Consider the following 20,122-nt stretch of genomic DNA (forward strand, 5'->3'; position numbering starts at 1 on the left):
TGTTCCATCCACTTAAAGTGGACAATTTTGTATGCATCTGTCTACATCCATGTGCATCACATGACCAAACCAGTGCAGTCTTCTCTCTTGCACACTACATCTAATTCTTCTGATGCTCAACTTCTTTATCAATACACTAGCTTCCAATCTTAAATTCTCATGAGCTTCCAGTTGTAAATACCTGTCATGGCATGGGGGACAATCATGAATAAGGTGTCTGAGCCTTAGCAAACACTAAATTTGTCACTGTAAGGTAGTTATGTTACAAACAGCACCCCTTCCATTCATCTACCCTTAGCTTTCTCGGGGTCTATCATATTACAGAGCAAGGTACTCTGTAGAAGGCTTCCTATAGATCAACAAACACCAAGTACAACAGCTTATTCTTAGCTAAATACTTGCAGTTGTCTATGAAAATAGCATCAGTAGTAATTCTCCGTGGGACAAAACCAAACTACATTTCATCTAGTTTAATTCTGTTCCTAATTAATTGGGATACAATTCTCTGCAACTTTTATCACCTGGTCTAGTGATCTGATGCCTCTATAATTACTTGAATCTCAGGCATTGCTTTACCCTTGTAGCAGCTGGCTATGATGCTGCATAAAAAAGCACTGGTGATGGTGTCGTATAATAAAAAAAAAAAGGCACTGGAACTATATTAAAAGCACCCAGTACACTCTGTAAAGTGGTTGACATTAGAAAGGGCATCCAGCTGTAGAAACCAAGCTATAACATCCTGTTGAACCTTGTGTGGCACCTGGCTGTGCCACCTCTTGCCAAACTGTCCAACCCATGTCAGTATGGAAAACATTAAATTATAATATAATGATCCAGTTTATATTCCTTGGGTATGCTCTGTCACTACCATCTTTATCTCCCTTCCAGCTACCCCCAACCACTCCTACATAGTGTAGGGTAGCTCCATAACTTCTCTATAACAAGAACCCTTTGCATCTCCCTACATTTTATTTTAGCTTTCACCACCTCACGTAAAGCTCTCTCTCCCTCTCTCAACTAGGCTCCACAATATATACTGTAAAATGGTTGGCATTATTAGGGAGGGCATCCAACCATAGAAGCTTTGCCAAAGCAAACATTGGGGCCTGATGCAGCTTTGCAGCTCATCAGACTGTCGAACCCATGCTGGCACAGAAAATAGATGTTAAATGATATATGTGTAACCTTTTTTTTTATTTTTAGGGTACAAATCCCAATAACTGTGACAGTTTTAGCTTTAAAATTTAAGTGCTGAAATTATTAATCAATTTTGGGTGATCTGTTCCTTTTATTTCTGTGAAGAAACTATTTTCTAAAGAGTAATTTTATTAGTAAAAAATCATGAAGTACAATTTTAGATTTCAAACAGTTATTTTGTAGTAATGAAGAAAAGGCGGTGAGCTGGCAGAAACGTTAGCACGCCGGGCGAAATGTGTAGCCGTATTTTGTCTGCCATTACGTTCTGAGTTCAAATTCTGCCGAGGTTGACTTTGTCTTTCATCCTTTCATGTCGATAAATTAAGGACCAGTTACGCACTGGGGTCGATATAATCGACTTAATCCATTTGTCTTTGTTTGTCCCTTCTGTGTTTAGCCCCTTGTGGGTAGTAAAGAAATAAATAATGAAGAAAATTCTCCTCTATTGTAGAGAAGACTGTTTATATTTTACATAAACTGATTTTAACTTGAGAGGATTAATTATGGCCAATTTATTCAGTCTCTATATTGTAAAAGATAAAATGCAGACTACATACTGTTATCCCACACAGCAGAAGGCGTCCCTGACTTTCACCACCATCAATTGTGCTCTGTTTCCAGCACTTTGCTATTTTGTTGTAATGTTTTCTGTTGAGATATTTTAAATCTATACTCATTTATTTAAATATCAATTTTAGAACTTTGTTCTTATCCAATAAACCCCATTTTTCTTTTTTGTGATAAATGTTGGTAGTTACATTGCAAAATAAAAATAAATTTGCAATTACCAATATATTTATTAGTTTTGTGTAATATCCTCGTTAGCAAATGTTTCTATTGGTAGGTGGTTTTATAGTAACGAGAAACCAGTTAATTAGGAGCATTCAAAAAAGTATCCAATTTTTTTTCTCACCAAAACTAACACTGCTTGGCAAAATTCTTTGGGTGGAAGGTGACTCCACCCTTCCTGCAGATGTGCGAAAACTTCTGCACCAGTAGGCAGCATCAGTTCCTGGCTGTTAGACCTTTGAGTATGGAATGTAGTACATGCTTGTCGGATCCTTGTTTGCATGTAACATGACCCAATGCATCGAGCAGACATTGCACCAACTCTTGCCAAAAGCCTGATGATACTGAAGCTCAAACCACCCATAAGATTCAGCTGGCCTTTGGTGATGATGCCATGGGAAAAATTCAAATCAAGGGGTGGTGCAACAGTTTCAAACCTGGCCAAACCTGAGTGGAGCACAAGGCAAGCTTGGGCAGACCGTGCACAAGCTGAAACAGAGCCAGTTGAGAAAGTCCAGCAATTATGTAAGTCTGTCGTGTAACAATTATTCAGGAAATTTCTAAGTGGGAAATAAGTACAGGATCAGTGCATTCCATTTTAATGGATTTGTGCATGTGGAGAGTGTTGGTGAAAAACAAAATAGTCAGTTTTTGAACTTCGTAATTCAGGCTTTCCTGGTCAAGAACAACACGCCATTTGTTCGACAGACTCTCCTGCCAGAAATCAGTGTGACTTCTGGTTCTTTCCCAAACTGAAAACCATACTGAAAGGGAAGCAAGTTGAGTCATAAGAGGAAATTATGAGAAAAGCAAAGCAACAATGGACTACTTTGGATTTCCAGAGCTTCAGTGGTTAACGAATGCTCAATCCAAAACATTGAGGGTTCAAATCCATACAACAGTTTGACCTTAACATTTATATTGCAAGTTATTTTGTAAGAATTTTTTTTACATTTTATTTGAAGGTGAATTTCATAATATAATGAATATAAAACTGATTAAATGAATCTCCAACTTTTATGTAATTTTGTATAAAAATAAACACGCTTTTTCAAACACTGAGTTTAAATTTTCCATCTAATATTATAGTTATTGATGGTCATTCTGTTAACCCTCTAAATACTAAACCCTCTTGAGACTACCTTTGTGCTCAAATTGAAATTAATATCTTTCACAAGCATTATAACAAAAGGCATTGAGATTTTGCCACTGTGGTACCGTGTACAGGTGTCTTCTGCTGTATAAGACTGGACTGACCAGTGCCTTGTGAGTGAAAATGGTACAGAAGCTTGTGTGTGTCTGTAAATATACCATTTATTTTTAATGGTTGAATGTGAAGTAAAGCTAACAATAACAGCATTGGGTTAACACACCTGGAATACAAAGTCAAAAACCTATTTCTACTCACTTTGACACCTCATCATCACTTATCTATTTTCATTCCCACCCTCTCTTTCATAACTTTTATGAGTAGTCATACAGCTCCTTTGCAGCAAGAAACCTGTTCTATCCTTGTTCCTCTTAACCTCATCTCATAGCATGGCCACTTCTCCCAACTCCATTCAGTTGAGGGGTTCTTAGTCTTGTGGGTTTCACCTTGCCAGTGCTGGCCCCGTGAAAGAAAAATAGCACTCAATACAAGCAGTAAAGTTATCATTGATAAGTGCATCAAATCGTAGTAAAAACCATGCCAAAACTGATATTGGAACACAGTACAATATTTGAACCCATCAGATACTGTGTGTGTGTGATTGACTGAGAGATTATTTCTATTTGCTGATTGTCAACGAAAAACTTGCTGTTCAAACATTTGTTTGCAATCCTCTGCAAAAAGCCTGTCTCAGTTCCTTGTGCTGTGATAGACTGGGGGATTGACATTACTTGGAAAAAGTTGAGGGTTGGTGTCAGGAAAGGCATCCAGCCATAAAAAAAATTCTTCATTGAAGTGTTTGATTCATGCATGGGTATCTAAATACAATGATGATTCTCTCATTACAAATATAACTTCAACTACAAAATCAGTTCTGCATCTGTCTTGAACCACAGAAGCTTTTTATTTACACTTTTTAAGAAAAATAAATTTATCAAAATAAAAATTTTGAATATATATCATAATTTAAAATTTAGTCAAATTCATTAAAAAATATTGCCAGATGAATTAGAAAAGCGAAGATTAAAGGGTTTTTGGTAGAGAACTACAATAAAATATCTTTGTATTTTAGTGTGGGGATGAAGATGAAAATTGGCAGATGACTCCATTTATTTGGTTATTTAGTGATTCTGAAGATATAATTTGGTAAATTTTCTTCAAATATTTCTTTTGATTGCCCCTTTCAAAGGCAATAATACATTATGGAGAGGATCTTAAAATCAATTACTATATTTTACTCATGTATAATGCAAGGATTTTAAAATATTTTATGTCACAATTGGGGGGTGGCGGACAGCATTGTATCCTCAAAATCAGAACAGTGAACACAACAAACCTGTGAAAGTGGTAACACCTGACTGTGGCCATCTTGGACACATGGTAATTAATTCTTTTAGCATTTTGAAAGTGATTAATTTAGAGATTAAGTTTACATGACAGTTACTGATGATTTGTTAAATGAAGAAAAATGTGGTGGAAAGATATCATGTTGCCTTAAAAAATAAATAACTATGGCTGCTACTTAGGGGTTGGCATTATGTAAGACCAAATGTTACCAATTTTTTTTTTATTTTTATTTTTTACCCCAAAAACATGGGTGTCAAGCACAATTTGAAGCTGAATTTGTACTCTAGTTGATATGGCAGTAGCAACATTTTTGTGTGCAGGATTCTGTTTAATTTAGTCTCCGACTCTCGGAGTAGTTTTATACCATTTGGAAAAGGAATTGTAAATTTTTTTCTTTTTTTTTTTGGTATTTTTAGGAACATTGTATAAAAGATTTTTAAAAAAGCACCGAAATGTCTTGAGATACTTTCTGCCAGGCTCATTTCGAAAGTATCTGTATAATTGTTAAAATACAAAAGAATGAACAAATTGCCTAAATCCAGAATTTTTTTAGCAGATTTTTCTACCATTTACTCCTTCATGTTTAGTACAAGTCTTGGATTATTCTTCAGTTATCTTGTTTTAATTATCAGAGAACCTGGTTCAAATGGAGACGGTAACAGACTGGTTATTAATTGTGGACACACTAGCACCGACATTCTGTGTACTCGTTGAAGCAATTGCTGGTGGCGGTATGTGTTTACCAATTATGTTGACAGATGAAAGTCTCCCTCGTTTGTACATACTAACAGCATTCACTGCAAGAATCCTGAAATAATAAAAAAAAAGAGTAAGGCAGATAATTACAACTGAAATTTTAGATGTAATTCATCCAATTCTTCCATGACCTTAAACGATACTAAGCCCAACCACACACGTGCTATCATCACACACACACACACACCTGCACGCACGCACATATCGACACTTACACACACACATACCTCCTCTTGCACTCTCCTGTCTTTGAAAGAACTTTTTCTTCACCCATTCCCTTCTGGTCATTCAAAATGTGACCGTGTGTGTACCGTTGGCGATTTTTTTTTTTTTTTTTTTTTTTTCCTTTCTTTCTTTTCCTCCGTCTTCCCTTCTTTGGATCTTTCTTTTTCGTATGTTTCTGACAAAGAGCTCCGCTCAAAACGTTAAACCCTCCTTCTTTCCCGAGCGTCCAATAATACTATACTTGTTCCACGTCCTCACGTTGTTGTGTTTTCATGTTTGGATTTACTTTATATTAGTACTTTACTTGTTTACGGACATAGATCCTTCCTGAGTCAGACTCAAAGGGCCAGTTTTTTGTGGGGCATGTTTCCTCCTGGATAGAATGCCAGTCTGTCACAGAATTACTCATTTTTGCCACCTGAGTGTACTGGAGCAATGTGAAATCAATTGTTTTGCTTAAGAACACAATGCATCTCCTGTTTGAGGAATTGAAACCACAATCTTATGACCATGAGTCTAACAGCCTAACTACAAAGCCACATGCCTTCACTTAAAAATAGTGCATCATAAGATGTTGGGATATAGTGAGGAGGAAGCAGGAGTCCTAATTGTTTGGATTCTGAGATTGCTGACCTTAATTTTTCACCTAATAAAAATATAATCTTCAGCAACAGAAGGTTTCGAAACAAACAGGTACAAATCCTTGTAAGGTTCCCAACAGATGTGTACCTTATGCTAGTGTCTGTATCTACAGCAGGTTGAATCTTATTTTCAGTAATACAATAAAGACCACTTCCAAAAAGATTCTAATGATTCTGCCATTTTATCACCATTTTCAAAGAGAGGATAATTACACGACAATAGCATACTACTGTACATTTAATGACCATGAAACATTCTTCAGAAAAAAAAAATGGATGCAATTGGACACACCAAGACTGAGCCTAGATTTTGGTTATGACAAATTCTTGACTAACATTAATTCCTTCCAATTTTTTTTTTTTTTTCAAATATATTAATAGAGCTGGCAGAACTGTTAGCATGCTGGGAAAATGTATTTTCTGTCTTTCTGTAATGAATTCAAATTCCACAAAAGTTGACTTTGCCTTTAAAAATAAAAAAGTTATTTAGATCTAAACTTGATTGGTGGCATTACTCTCCTATAGTGTTGCTACAAATTTTGATGCAAACTTTTTCTACTGGACCAAAGTGTAGCGAGGGACAAGTCCTCTTCAGAAATGTTAAGTTTTCAATTTGGTTAATGACTGAATTAGCAGCAAGCTCTGAAAGATGCTGCATGTGAGTAAATTCCAGCCTTAAGAATATTATTCAACTCCTACAATAGTTGAATGATATCTTTAAGTTATGAATCAAATACCAACTTATGGTAAAACTTATTTTATTAAATCCTTCCATAGACTAGACTATTTTCAAAATTACTTGAACTAGGTTATATATTCCATCAGAAATATGGCTGTCAAAAGCTTTAACCCTTTTGTTACCAACCCGGCTGAAACCGGCTGTGGCTCTGTAGTACAAATGTCTTGTTTTCATAAGTTTTGAATTAAAATCTTCCAAACCTTAGTCACAATTTATGTTCCTAACACTAGCTTAATGATGACTAAGTTATTTTACTAAATTCTTTGTTATATTTTAAATAATTGAAATAAACACGGAGCATCTCAAAATAAATACGGTAACGAAAGGGTTAAGCCAACATCCACAAGATTTCAAAGTTAAAGGTTAACTTTTCTGGTATTTTACTGATACTAGAGAAATAAGGTGAAGTATTTAGTGATTTAGTCTACTGTATCTTCTCATTAATATTCTGCTTTAAATATATTAATGCAAACAGTCTAAAACAGATTGGCCCAGATTAAGTATGTGTGGTTAAGTTTGCTTCATAATCACACATTTCCATGTTTGACTCTGGTGTGTGGTGGTTCCTTCAATATCATTGACCAATAACTTGTATAATGCACACTCTCATATAAAATATGAAGTCCTGAGTCATATCCACAACAAACCTGTCCCTACCCCTCATACATCTACACTTCACATGGGTACAGTCTTGCATCCTTCCTCTTCTGGTGAGTTGGAACTCTTTAGCAAGTTACAAGGCAAACTCACTAGTCAGGATATCACAAAAAAGTCCCCAGGGGTTTCTTTTAAGTTGTTGTTATGAAGGGCAATCAGTCATAGGAATTATGCCAAAAAGGACACTGGATCAAGCTGTGGTCTGTTGACCTGGTGGATTGTCTAAATGTCCAGCTCACGACAGTGTGGTATATGGATGTAAAAGTGATAAGGATGATTATATATAATCTTTATCAACCATGAAAAGATAAAAAAAAAAAGAAGCAAAGCTGACCTTAATGGGGTTTGAACTCAGATTATAAAGACTATGAGGATTTATCACCATCATTGTTTAATGTCTGTTTTTCATGTCGGCATGGGTCAGATGGTTTGACCGGAGCTGGCCAGATGGGAGCTGTCCAGACTGCAACTGTCCAGACTGCAACTGCCTGTTGTGGCATGGTTTCTGTAGTGACGCCTGGTTCCAGACGCCATTTTGGGATTTTCATCCATGCATGCGCAGGGATTAGAGCCTTCCTTTAGGCCTGCTGGAAGCCCCTTATGCACATGCGCAGTCATCAGAGCAGCTAGGCTTGACCGATTCTCTCTTCGCCCCTGCTGCCAACCGAGACGGACATGGCTTGACCAGCTCCGTGTGGCTGGAATTCTGAAGGCGATCCACATCTTCAGCGAATCTGTGAAGAATGCTTTCACAATTGTGATTAAACTGACTCCACTGCTTTCCACACCAAGGTGACCGGGCTACCAATTGTCCAGAGATGTAACGCTTGTACAGACAGAAAAATAAATATTGTTATTTGTTCGGAGATTCTTGTTCCCGCTATTTTCCTTTCCACGACTATTTAAAGAATTGTGAGGCACCCATCCAGTACCAACTTCACCTCCTACATTTCTATGACTGGATGTTCTTTCTAACACCAACCACTTAAGTGTGCTGGGTGCCTTTTATAAACCATCAGCATGGGTACTTTGGATTTGATAGCTATATACCTGCAGTATACTACCAATATGACACTTCATGGTTGTTTTAGCTTACGGTAAACTCAATGTTATGGTGCCTACCAGTCTTGGTGTCCTACATGTTGGACACTTACATTCTAATGAAAACTGTAATTTACATATAACATTCAAGCGTTTGTTTTTTGTATACCATGGTAACTCTGGCTATAACCCCGTGAGTAAAACCAGTAAAAGAATAAAGATTACTTACTTCATGCTAATTATTTCAAATATTGCTGTGAATCCAATAACTAATGCTTGTACGTAAGTTGGCAGAATCTTGCGAGAGATTGCGTACGTTCCAAATGGACAAGCCACCATTGCAGTCAAAACAAAGGACACTTGAATCCAATGTTTGATTTTTGTACCTTTTGGCAACCAATAATGGCTTTCTTGAAGGGAATACTGCAAAATAAATAGCATTACTTCATTAAATTTTCTTTTAACGACCAAGTTTTATTTTCATAAATAAAAAACCTTCCATGTCTTTTTTAAATTGTTCTTGTTTTTTTTCCTTTCTTACGGACACAATTCTTTTCTCTCGTATGTATTACTTTCTCTCGCTCTTATCTCTTCCTCCTTTCTTCCACAATAATCTTCTCACACACACATTGTCTTTTCTTTCTCTCTCTCTCTCTCACATCATCTTCCTTTCTTTCACAAAATGATTTTCTTATACTCATATCTCTTCCTTCCTCCTAAACAATAAAGTCTGTCAATAGAATTTGGATTCATCTTTTGTTCAGACAGTTTCGGTTCTCTAAGGAACAACCAAACTTTAATCCTTTTGAGGGACAGTGTTTCGACATGTATAGCCAAAAACTCTTTACACTTTTACTTGTTTCAGTCATTTGACTGTGGCCATGCTGGAGCACCGCCTTTAGTCGAGCAAATCGACCCCAGGGCTTACTCTTTGTAAGCCTAGTACTTATTCTATCATTCTCTTTTGCTGAACTGCTATGTTACGGGGATGTAAACACACATGCATCGGTTGTCAAGCGATATTGGAGGGACAAACACATACACATATATATGATGGGTTTCTTTCAGTTTACATCTACCAAATCCACTCACAAGGCTTTGGTCGACCTGAGGCTATAGTAGAAGACACTTGCCCAAGGTGCCACACAGTGGGACTAAACCCGGAACCATGTGGTTCGTAAGCAAGCTACTTACCACACAGTCACTCCTATGCCAAAAAGGCCAAAATTTTTTTTTATATTGAGATAACATCTGCTGAAAGATGATCTCTGATTAGCTATTACACTTCAGAACCAACCATTCACAACATTTGTTCCATCGGGCTGATGGATTGACCCCCAAAGTCCTTTCAGCTTGTATTACTCAGGTTGATCAATTGGTTTAGGTGTTCCAAGAGGTTTAACCCTTTAGCATTCAGATTACTCTCTCGAATGTGATGCTTATTTATTCACATTGTTTTTAATGACCTCGTGTATTTTTAGAATAACACTGTGAAAGGTTAGAGTTGGCTAGTTTGAACATAAAACAGAATGTTTGGGTGGGATATGAAGTAAGCTGTTGTAAAATTTAAGCTCATGAGTAGGGATCATGTTCTATACAAATGCTTCTCAACCATTTTTTATCTCTGAATCCCTTTCATTTCCCATTTTACTGCAATCTAATAAATATTTGATTTTTAAAAAAAAGACCAATTATATTTTTATTCTCTTTACTCTCTCTCTCTTACTTGTTTCAGTCATTTGACTGTGGCCATGCTGAAGTACTGCCTTTAGTCAAGCAAATCAACCCCAGGACTTATTCTTTCTAAGCCTAGTACTTATTCTATCGGCCTCTTTTGCCGAACTGCTAAGTTACAGGGACGTAAACACACCAGCATCGGTTGTCAAGCGATGTTGGGGGGACAAATAAAGACACGCAAACATATACACACACACACATATATACGATGGGCTTCTTTCAGTTTCTGTCTATCAAATCTATTCACAAGGCTTTGGTTGGCCTGAGGCTATAGTAGAAAGTGCCATGGAGTGGGACTGAACCTGGAACCATGTGGTTGGTAAACAAAAAAAAAACTCATTCTTTTATTGCTTTCAGTCATTGGAATGTGGCCATGCTGGAGCAATGTCTTCAACAGTTTAATTGGTCATATTGATCCCAGTACTTACATATATCTAATTCTTATTTTACTGAATACTTTGTCAAACCATTAAGTTATAGGGGAAAATGTTAACAAGGAAACACATTTATTATAGGATTCAGTATAGTTTCTATCTGCCAAATTTAATTTGCAAGGCTTACTGACCCAAGGTTATAACATTTTTCTAGGTAGGATTGAACCTGCAACCACAGAGTTGCAAATTGAACTTAACCATTCAGTTACATCTACATCCATTTCATTTTACTTTATCATTTTCAAAGGTTTTCAATGCAAGAAGGAAAGAAAAAAAAAAATGCTCACCTTTTCCAAACAAACTCTGCAAGTGGCATTTGCTGCGGTTGATTCACTCTGATAAATAAAACAAACAAATATTTTATGTCCATCTTCACAAAAAACGAGTTCCTAAAAACATTGTTTGTCAAGCTTTCTTCAAAACCCCCATTCTTCCATTACTCTTCTAACTATGGCATTAGTCACTCTGCTGCTTTGTTTGTTGAGTGAAGCGGTCTTCGTCCCATTAGTGGCAGAAGTCTGAAATGTTTGCCTTTGCTGTTCATAAGACCCGCAGAAGAGAAAGTAGGTCAACCCCCGACACCGAGAACATCGACGGATGGACAAATGCGCATCCAGGCTCAGCAGTTGCGTATGAAGTCGGGGACAAGAAACAGGAAGACAGAGTGAGAGAAAGTTGGAGCAAAAGAGTACAACAGGGGTCGCCACCACCCCCTGCCGGAGCCTTGTGGGGCTTTAGGCGTTTTCGCTCAATAAACACACACAACGCCCGGCCTGGGAATCGAAACTATAATCATCTGACCACAAATCCGCTGCCCTAACCACTGGGCCATTGTGCCTCCACTGCTGCTGCTTCTTCCAATCAGATCTCATGCCACGAACCACAAAGAATAATCTCTAATTCGAGCCTCCTCTAAGCTACTAAGAATGTGTGTGGCAACTTGAAGATCCACCCACCACACATGATAGACTGGCGGTTGTACGGGCACGAAAGCTACGTTGTTATCCTCATTCCGTAAACGATGGCTTTTAACAGGTGGAGAGCTGAACCATTCTGAGGTACAGAGGATTCGCAATCTAGACTAGGGTCTGAAAGTTTACCACACCATAGTGGGTTACACCATGGTTCCTCTGCTTTGTGGCAGAAGTAGGAAGAAAGAGTGAGAGAAAATTGTGGTGAAAGAGTACAGCAGGGTTCACCATTGTCCCCGCTGGAGCCTCATGGAGCTTAGGTATTTTTGCTCAATAAACACTCACAATGCCCAGACCGGGAATCAAAACTGCATTCTTACAACCGCAAGTCCACTGCCCTAACCACTGGGCCATTGCACCTCCACTTCTGCTGCTGCAAAAGAGCAGTAGCACACACACTTCATCTCTCTTTTGTTCTGCCAAATGTCACTCTCCTTGGAACCTTTTGTAAGCCATCCTGCATTCTCAATATCATCCCTTACAACTTTTTCTATTTCCCACTAAACACCCCCTCATATCTGCTATCACTATCTCCCCTTCTGCCCTGACCCACTCCTATTTTCCTCCACTTTCACCCCCAGATTAAGATTCATGCCTTCACACATGTTCACCATTCACTTCTATCATCTCTAACCATCTGTCGCTCTCCTTTCGTACGCTTACAAACCTTTCCCTTAACCTTCTTAGTCCTCTCTGTCCCTATGTTCTGCTTGCAAGGGTTGGACACAATTTATTAAAGTAGACTTTCTACATGCCAACAGAACCTTGCACACATGCCACATAAAAAGCACTCGGTCCACTCTGTAAGACAGTTGCTGTTTAGAAGGGCATCCAACTATAAAAATCCTGCCAAAACAGACAGTAAAGCCTTTTTTGGAAACAGGTGAGGGTTGGCAGCATGAAGTGCATCCAACTGTAGAAAATCTGCCTCAACTAATTCTGTCTGATCCATGCATTGACCCATGCATGCATGAAAAAGCAGATATGGAAACCATAGTTTCACACGTAAGTATGTGCATGTGTATATATACATACACACGTGTGTGTGTGTGTATATCTATATATTTATGTATGTATGTATGTGTGTATATATATATATATAGTTTAATCCAAACAAGAAAACACAAAAAACAAAAACACAACAACGCGAGGACGTGGAACAAATAAAGTATTATTGGATGCTCAGGAAAGGAGGGTTTAACGTTTCGAGCGGAGCTCTTCGTCGGAAACATAGGAGAAGGAAAGATCCAGAGAAGGGAAGACAGAGGAAAAAAAATCGCCAGCGATACTCACGAGGTCACATAGTGAAAAAAAAGGAAAATTATAATAAAGCAGAATGCTAAATTGAAAGTAAATTTTAATAAAAATGGGTGTATGGAAAATTAATTTAAAATTTACTTTCAATTTAGCATTCTGCTTTATTATAATTTTTCCTCTCCTATCATTTCTCCACATGTGTTCAACACAACCCCACCATTTACTGATATATATATATATATAACACATATGTGTATTTGTGCACGTGTTTTTCAATATGTCTAATTGACTTACCTCAACTAACCATTGTCGTAGACAGTCATGGTGCACAGCAGACATGTCCCCTTTACATTTGCAGGCTTGAATGAGAGGTCCACAGCTGACATTCTCTGGGTCATAACATATCCAACACAAGAGGTTCTGATCATCAACTACTGCAAATATATCATAATAAAAAGAAAAAAAACAACAACACATCAGTATTAATTTGGTTTTTAGATTTCATTCTCTTTGTAATTTTGTTTGTTTCTAACCCAATGTGAGATGTTGCTCTCATCAAATACAAAACACACACATTATCAGAAATGTACAGAGGACAAAACCTTGCTGGACACCTATCTCTAGACTAAACTGGAGTTTTTTAGCATCCATATTTGTATGATTTGTCTGCCTTAAGATAACCTTTTTTTAGTGTCTACAATAGTATAAAAAAAAGTGTTAATCTCTTTAGGCACAAGGCCAGAAATTTTGAGGAATTACTTAATACCATTGGTTACTGTACTTGGATGGTATTTTATTTCATGAAAGGCAGTGAGCTGGCAGAATCGTTAGCATGCTGGGTGAAATGCTTAGTAGTATTTCGTCTGCTGTTATGTTCTGAGTTCAAATTCTGCTGAGGTTGACTTTGCCTTTCATCCTTTCGGGGGTCGATAAATTAAGTACCAGTTATGCACTGGGGTCGATATGGTCGACTTAATCCGTCTGTCTGTCCTTGTTTGTCTCCTCTGTGTTTAGCCCCTTGTGGGTAGTAAAGAAATAGGTATTTTATTTCATCAATCCAAGAGGAATAGCTGGGCACAGTTATAACAACGAGGGTTCCAGTTGATCCAATCAACCAAACAGCCTGCTTGTAAAATTAACATGCAAGTGACTGAGCACTCCGTAGACACACATATCCACCCGTTAAGGGTGGGTCCCAGCAAGATTTAGTAGGATACAGAATGTGACAAGGTTGGCCCTTTGAAATACAAGTGTTACCCATTTTTGCCAGCTGAGTGGATTGGAGCAACATGAAATAAAGTGTCTTGCACTGCTGGGAATCAAACTTGTGACCCTATGATCATGAGCTGAAAACCCAAGCCACTAAGCCATATGCCTTTACCCTTGAGGAATAATAAGCAGATATCACCTCAGCAGGATTTGAACTCAGTGTTGGTAAAAATGTTTTGTTGCATTCGTTCCAGGTCTTTACATTCTGTTCTTCAGAAAATTAATGGTTTTATATGTTGACACAATGTCAGCAATTTGAAGGTGGTGGTGATGGTAGTTGATTACATCAACCCCAGGACTTGACAGGTACTTTATTTTATTGACTTTGAAGGACAAAGTTGACCACAACAGAATTTGAATCTCAATCTTCAGCCCCCCTCTTATTCATCATAGTCTTCCAGGTAATGATAGAGGAATTCAAGACAGGCTGCCCCTAGGAACTCCTCTATGCTGATAACCTTGCTCTAATAGCTGAGTTATTACCAGAAATAGAGAAGTTTCAGGTGTGGAAGCAAGGTCTAGAATCGAAGGTCCTTAGAGTCAATCTAGCAAAAACTGAAGTTTTAGTAAGTAGAAAGGCAGACAAATCACAAATCCCTTCAAATAGATGGTCCTGCTCAATCTGTAGAAAAGGCGTAGGTAGAAACTCCATAAGATGTACTCAATTCAAGCTATGGACATGTAAGAGATGCAGCAATATCAAAGGAAGTTTAACTGGGAAGATAGTTTTTGTGTGTGGCAGATGCACAGGGGCAATAAACACTGAAGATGTACAGAAAATAGATTCTATCACATGCCAAGGAAAAAACTAGAAGTAGTTGATAGCTTCCATTACCTCAGTGATCAAGTCAGTAGTGGGGGTGGATGCTTTGAGAGTGTAGCTGCTAGAATAAGAATAGGCTGGGCAAAGTACAGAGAACTCCTACCTCTGCTGGCAACAAAGGGCCTCTCTCCCTCAGAATGAAAGGCAGATTATATGATGCCTGTGTGTGAACAGCCTTGCTACATGGCAGTGAAACATGGGCTGTGACAGCCAAGGGCATGCATAGGCTTGAAAGAAATGAAGCTAGTATGCTCTGCTGGATGTGTAATGTCTGTGTGCATACAAGACAGTGTGTAAGCGCCTGGAGATAACAGCTGGACATAAGAGGCATCAGATGTGGTGTACAAGAAAGATGACTGCACTGGTATGATCATGTATTATATATGGATGAGGACAGCTGTGTAAAGAAGTATCACACCCTAACAGTGGAAGGAACCTGTGGAAGAGATAGATCCAGGAAGACTTGGGACAAGATAGTGAAGCACAACCATTGAAGCAATGGCAGCGACCAAGACCTTTGGAGATATATTGTGCTTGAGAAGACCCAGCAAGCCAAGTGAGATCGTTGCCATGGCCCATTTAAAAGTACCCTTCAATTGTCAGGCAATTGAGAAGACCCAGCAAGCCAAGTGAGATCGTTGCCATGGCCCATTTAAAAGTACCCTTCAATGTCAGGCAATTGAGAAGACCCAGCAAGCCAAGTGAGATCGTTGCCATGCCCATTTAAAAGTACCCTTCAATTGTCAGGCAATGAGAAGACCCAGCAAGCCAAGTGAGATCGTTGCCATGGCCCATTTAAAAGTACCCTTCAATTGTCAGGCAATTGAGAAGACTCAGCAAGCCAAGTGAGATCGTTGCCATGGCCCATTTAAAAGTACCTTCAATTGTCAGGCAATTGAGAAGACTCAGCAAGCCAAGTGAGATCGTTGCCATGGCCCATTTAAAAGTACCCTTCAATTGTCAGGCAATTGAGAAGACCCAGCAAGCCAAGTGAGATCGTTGCCATGGCCCATTTAAAAGTACCCTTCAATTGTCAGGCAATTGAGAAGACCCAGCAAGCCAAGTGAGATCGTTGCCATGGCCCATTTAAAAGTACCCTTCAATTGTCAGGCAATTGAGAAGACCCAGCAAGCCAAGTGAGATCGTTGCCATGGCCCATTTAAAAGTACCCTTCAATTGTCAGGCAATTGAGAAGACCCAGCAAGCCAAGTGAGATCGTTGCCATGGCCATTTAAAAGTACCCTTCAATTGTCAGGCAATTGAGAAGACCAGCAAGCCAAGTGAGATCGTTGCCATGGCCCATTTAAAAGTACCCTTCAATTGTCAGGCAATTGAGAAGACCAGCAAGCCAAGTGAGATCGTTGCCATGGCCCATTAAAAGTACCCTTCAATTGTCAGGCAATTGAGAAGACCAGCAAGCCAAGTGAGATCGTTGCCATGGCCCATTTAAAAGTACCCTTCAATTGTCAGGCAGTTGAGAAGACCCGTTGAGCCAAGTGAAATTGTAGTCGTGCCACCTGATTGGCACGTAAAAAGTACCATTCAAGGGTGGCCGATGCCAGTGCTGCCTAACGGGCTTCCATTCCAGCGGCATGTAAAAAGGCATTATTCGAGCATGGCTGATGCCAGTGCTGCCTGACTGAAAAAAATGAGCTAGGAAAAATGTTACTAACACACACTAACAATTAGTTCTTTGTAAAGGCAGCAAGCTAGCAGAATTCCTGCAACACATTTAGATCAGTTCTGTATTATTACTCAGAAATATTAAATTTCTAAATATCTCATAGAGATATGTACGGTGGTGGGGCGATAGAATGGTTGTATACTGTCAATTTAACGTGACAGTAGGGGATTACACCACCGCTGCTTAGCCCTAGGAAGCATCGACGCTTCCTGTCGGCTTCGATACATTTCCTGTGTCCTTATACATTTACGAAGGGGAGACAAATACCCACAACAGCTCAGGCCTTCCTAGGGCTAAACAGCGGTGGTGTAATCTCCTACTGTCACGTTAAATTGACAGTATACAACCATTGTATTATAACTGTCATTGAGGAATTGTCCTTTTAAAAACAATAGGAAAAATGAAATGTAACAAGATGTTACTCTACCTCCTCCAACACAAAAATTAAGTGTGTATGTGTGTGTGTCTGTGTGTGTGTGTGTGCTTATGTATGTGTGTGTGTGTACATAAAATCTTCAAACTTACCAGAATTGTTCTTGGAGGCTTCTGTGCCTTCCTGTTGTTTGGTAGCAATGTTTAAGCTGGTTCTCAAACTTTTACCGCGGTCAAATGAAAGGAAAATCTTTTTTGGATTTAAAACCCATAATTCTTCAGGACTGTGTAGAGATGTCCAATGTTGATTTCATGGTGATCGTTATTGAGATGGTGGTGAAAGTTGTTTGAGTCAGAGGAAAATATTGAGAAAAGAAGAGAGAGAGAGAGATTTGAGTAAAATACATGTTATTTTAATTTATTTTTGCAATATTATTATAGGTATAGGAGTGGCTGTGTGGTAAGTAGCTTGCTTACGAACCACATGGTTCTGGGTTCAGTTCCACTGTGTGGCACCTTGGGCAAGTGTCTTCTTCTATAGCCTTGGGCCGACCAAAGCTTTGTGAGTGGATTTGGTAGACAGAAACTGAAAGAAGCCCATCATATATATGTATGTATGTATGTATATATATATATATATATATATATATATATATGTGTGTGTGTGTGTGTGCATACGTTTGTGTGTCTGTGTTTGTCCCCGCAACACATCATTTGACAACCAATGCTGGTGTGTCTACGTCCCCGTAACTTAACGGTTCAACAAAAGAGACCGGTAGAATAAGTACCAGGCTTACAAAGAATATGTCTTGGGGTCGATTTCCTCGACTAAAAGCGATGCTCCAGCATGGCCACAGTCAAATAAATGACTGAAAAAAGTAAAGAGTAAGAGTATTATAATTTGAAATGGTGTAAAGTATTGCTGTGCTTGTATTTAAAGTTTAAGAATTCTTGAGAACAGCTTAAGAAAGGAAATTGACAGTTTAGCAATGTGTTGGTCATCATCCTTGTTTTAATGTTCACTTTTCCATGCTTGCATGGGTCAGATGAAATTCATCGAGGCAGATTTTATACAACTGGATGCCCTTCCTTTCATCAAAGAAGGGTACCCAGTTGCTTAAACCTTTTTCCAAGCAAGGTAATATTTTCCCCTTGACTGGAGATGTTTTCACAGAAGGTTGGAAATGAATGATATCACTTGTATAATGGTGATATTTGTTTTATAAGCATCATGGATGTCAAAAAAAGGGGGTCACACACACACATATGTATATACAATGGGCTTCTTTTTGTTTTCCAGCAAACAAATCCACTCACAAAGCTTTTGGTTAGCTGAAGGAGACACTTATAATAGGGGACACTTGCTCAAAGTGCCATGCAGTAGGACTGAACCTAGAACCATGTGGTTGGGAAGCAAACTTCTTAACCACATAGCTATGCTTGTGTAAAAAAAAAAAACCAACCCCCAAAAATCCCAGTTAATATGGCATACTCTCTTTTACTTGTTTCAGTCATTTGACTGTGGCCATGTTGGAACACCGCCTTTTTAGTCGAGCAAATCGACCCCAGGACTTATTCTTTGTAAGCCTAGTACTTATCCTATCTGTCTCTTTTGCCGAACCACTAAGTAACGGGGACGTAAACACACCAGCATCGGTTGTCAAGCAATGCTAGGGGGACAAACATAGACACACAAACACACATACACACACATATACATATATACGACAGGCTTGTTTCAGTTTCCGTCTACCAAATCCACTCACAAGGCATTGGTCGGCCCGATGCTATAGCAGAAGACACTTGCCCAAGATGCCATGCAGTGGGACTGAACCCGGAACTGTGTGGTTGGTAAGCAAGCTACTTACCACACAGCTACTCCTGCGCCTATGTACATAAAAAAAAAAAACTATGTATGACAGTGAATAGCAAAAGTACAATTATTGCAGATGACTGAATGAAATAAAATGTGATTAATATACAAAGCTAACTTACAAAGCCTGTTGAAACATTGGTAAGAAATCCGTCAGTTGTAGAATGATTAAATGAGGAAGGAATTGGCTACAGCAGCCAATATACAAGTTTAATTTCCAAGAAAGACTGATGACAATAAGCAGAGAAAGTGGCTGACCATGAAGAATATGACAGATACACGCAGAAAGAAATGGTTTATGTTGATGTGAAATAATGTGAATGTATGTTATTTCAAATCTTTGAGCAAACTTAAGATAAAATGGTGATGTAACTGTTATTTCTAGCAGAATGAGCAACCATGTAGAGGCTCTAATTTGCTTGATATATTCACGAATGTTGTGTGTAATTCATGTGTATAATGCAAGTAAGTGTATATGTGTGCATATAAACATGCATGTTTTTTAGAAATGTATATATCTATGCTTGAATGCACATTGCCAAATGTATATGTTTTTTTTTTTTTGTTTTATAAAGACGGTAAGGTGTGATCATCTGATGGAGATTTGGCTGCTATTACAACCAGATCAAGCAACTGCATTGAAACTGTTTAAGTTAGCTCAGTTCATACTAAACATTGATGGCAACGGTGGAAGACGCCTTTGAATTGAAGTGAATGAAGGTTGACCTAAAATCAACTGTTGAGTCAGACCCGACACTCCTGAACTTGAGTGAACAGAGACAACAATGAGTGGAGATACACAAAAAAAAAACACATCATATTAATGAATTGTAGAAATGAATGGAAGGGGAGGAGAAGGGGCAGAGTTTAGATTAATGTTAATGTAAACAAGACTGTTGTTATATATTTGTAATCTTCAACAGATTTCGCCCCTCCCACTGCCTCTGCTCTGGGGCAGGCTTCCATATTATATATTCTGTTTTCCTTGTGTTAAGGAATGCATGAATGTTCAGGAGTAGAAAATGTCTGGTTCAGCTCACATATGTTTGTGTTTTTAAATCTGATAAAGAAGATTAAAGATTTAAAAGTCGTTTAATAGGTTTCGGCTTTGAAGCTATGGTATTTTTTTTGTCGTTTTTCTTTTCACCAGTGATGGGCAT

The 20,122-nt window shown here is 38.4% G+C and overlaps 2 protein-coding genes across 5 annotated transcripts in view; one reads left to right on the top strand and one right to left on the bottom strand.

The window, feature by feature from the left end:
• Positions 1-20,122, top strand: part of LOC115223301 (N-glycosylase/DNA lyase-like) — a 128,573-nt gene that overhangs the window by 44,375 nt on the left and 64,076 nt on the right. The window lies entirely within an intron of this gene.
• Positions 4,706-20,122, bottom strand: part of LOC115223315 — a 62,246-nt gene continuing 46,829 nt past the window's right edge. For both annotated transcript variants that reach the window (XM_029793827.2, XM_036512171.1), the window contains 5 exons: positions 17,243-17,373; positions 13,236-13,375; positions 11,001-11,048; positions 8,772-8,965; positions 4,706-5,291 (listed from right to left, as the gene is read on the bottom strand). In XM_029793827.2, the coding sequence (XP_029649687.1) occupies positions 5,126-5,291; positions 8,772-8,965; positions 11,001-11,048; positions 13,236-13,375; positions 17,243-17,373 (679 nt within the window). In that variant the 3' untranslated portion in view covers positions 4,706-5,125. The remainder of the gene's footprint in view (positions 5,292-8,771; positions 8,966-11,000; positions 11,049-13,235; positions 13,376-17,242; positions 17,374-20,122) is intronic.

This window comes from Octopus sinensis, linkage group LG22, assembly GCF_006345805.1.
Source record: "Octopus sinensis linkage group LG22, ASM634580v1, whole genome shotgun sequence".
In the NCBI taxonomy this organism is placed as follows: domain Eukaryota; kingdom Metazoa; phylum Mollusca; class Cephalopoda; order Octopoda; family Octopodidae; genus Octopus; species Octopus sinensis.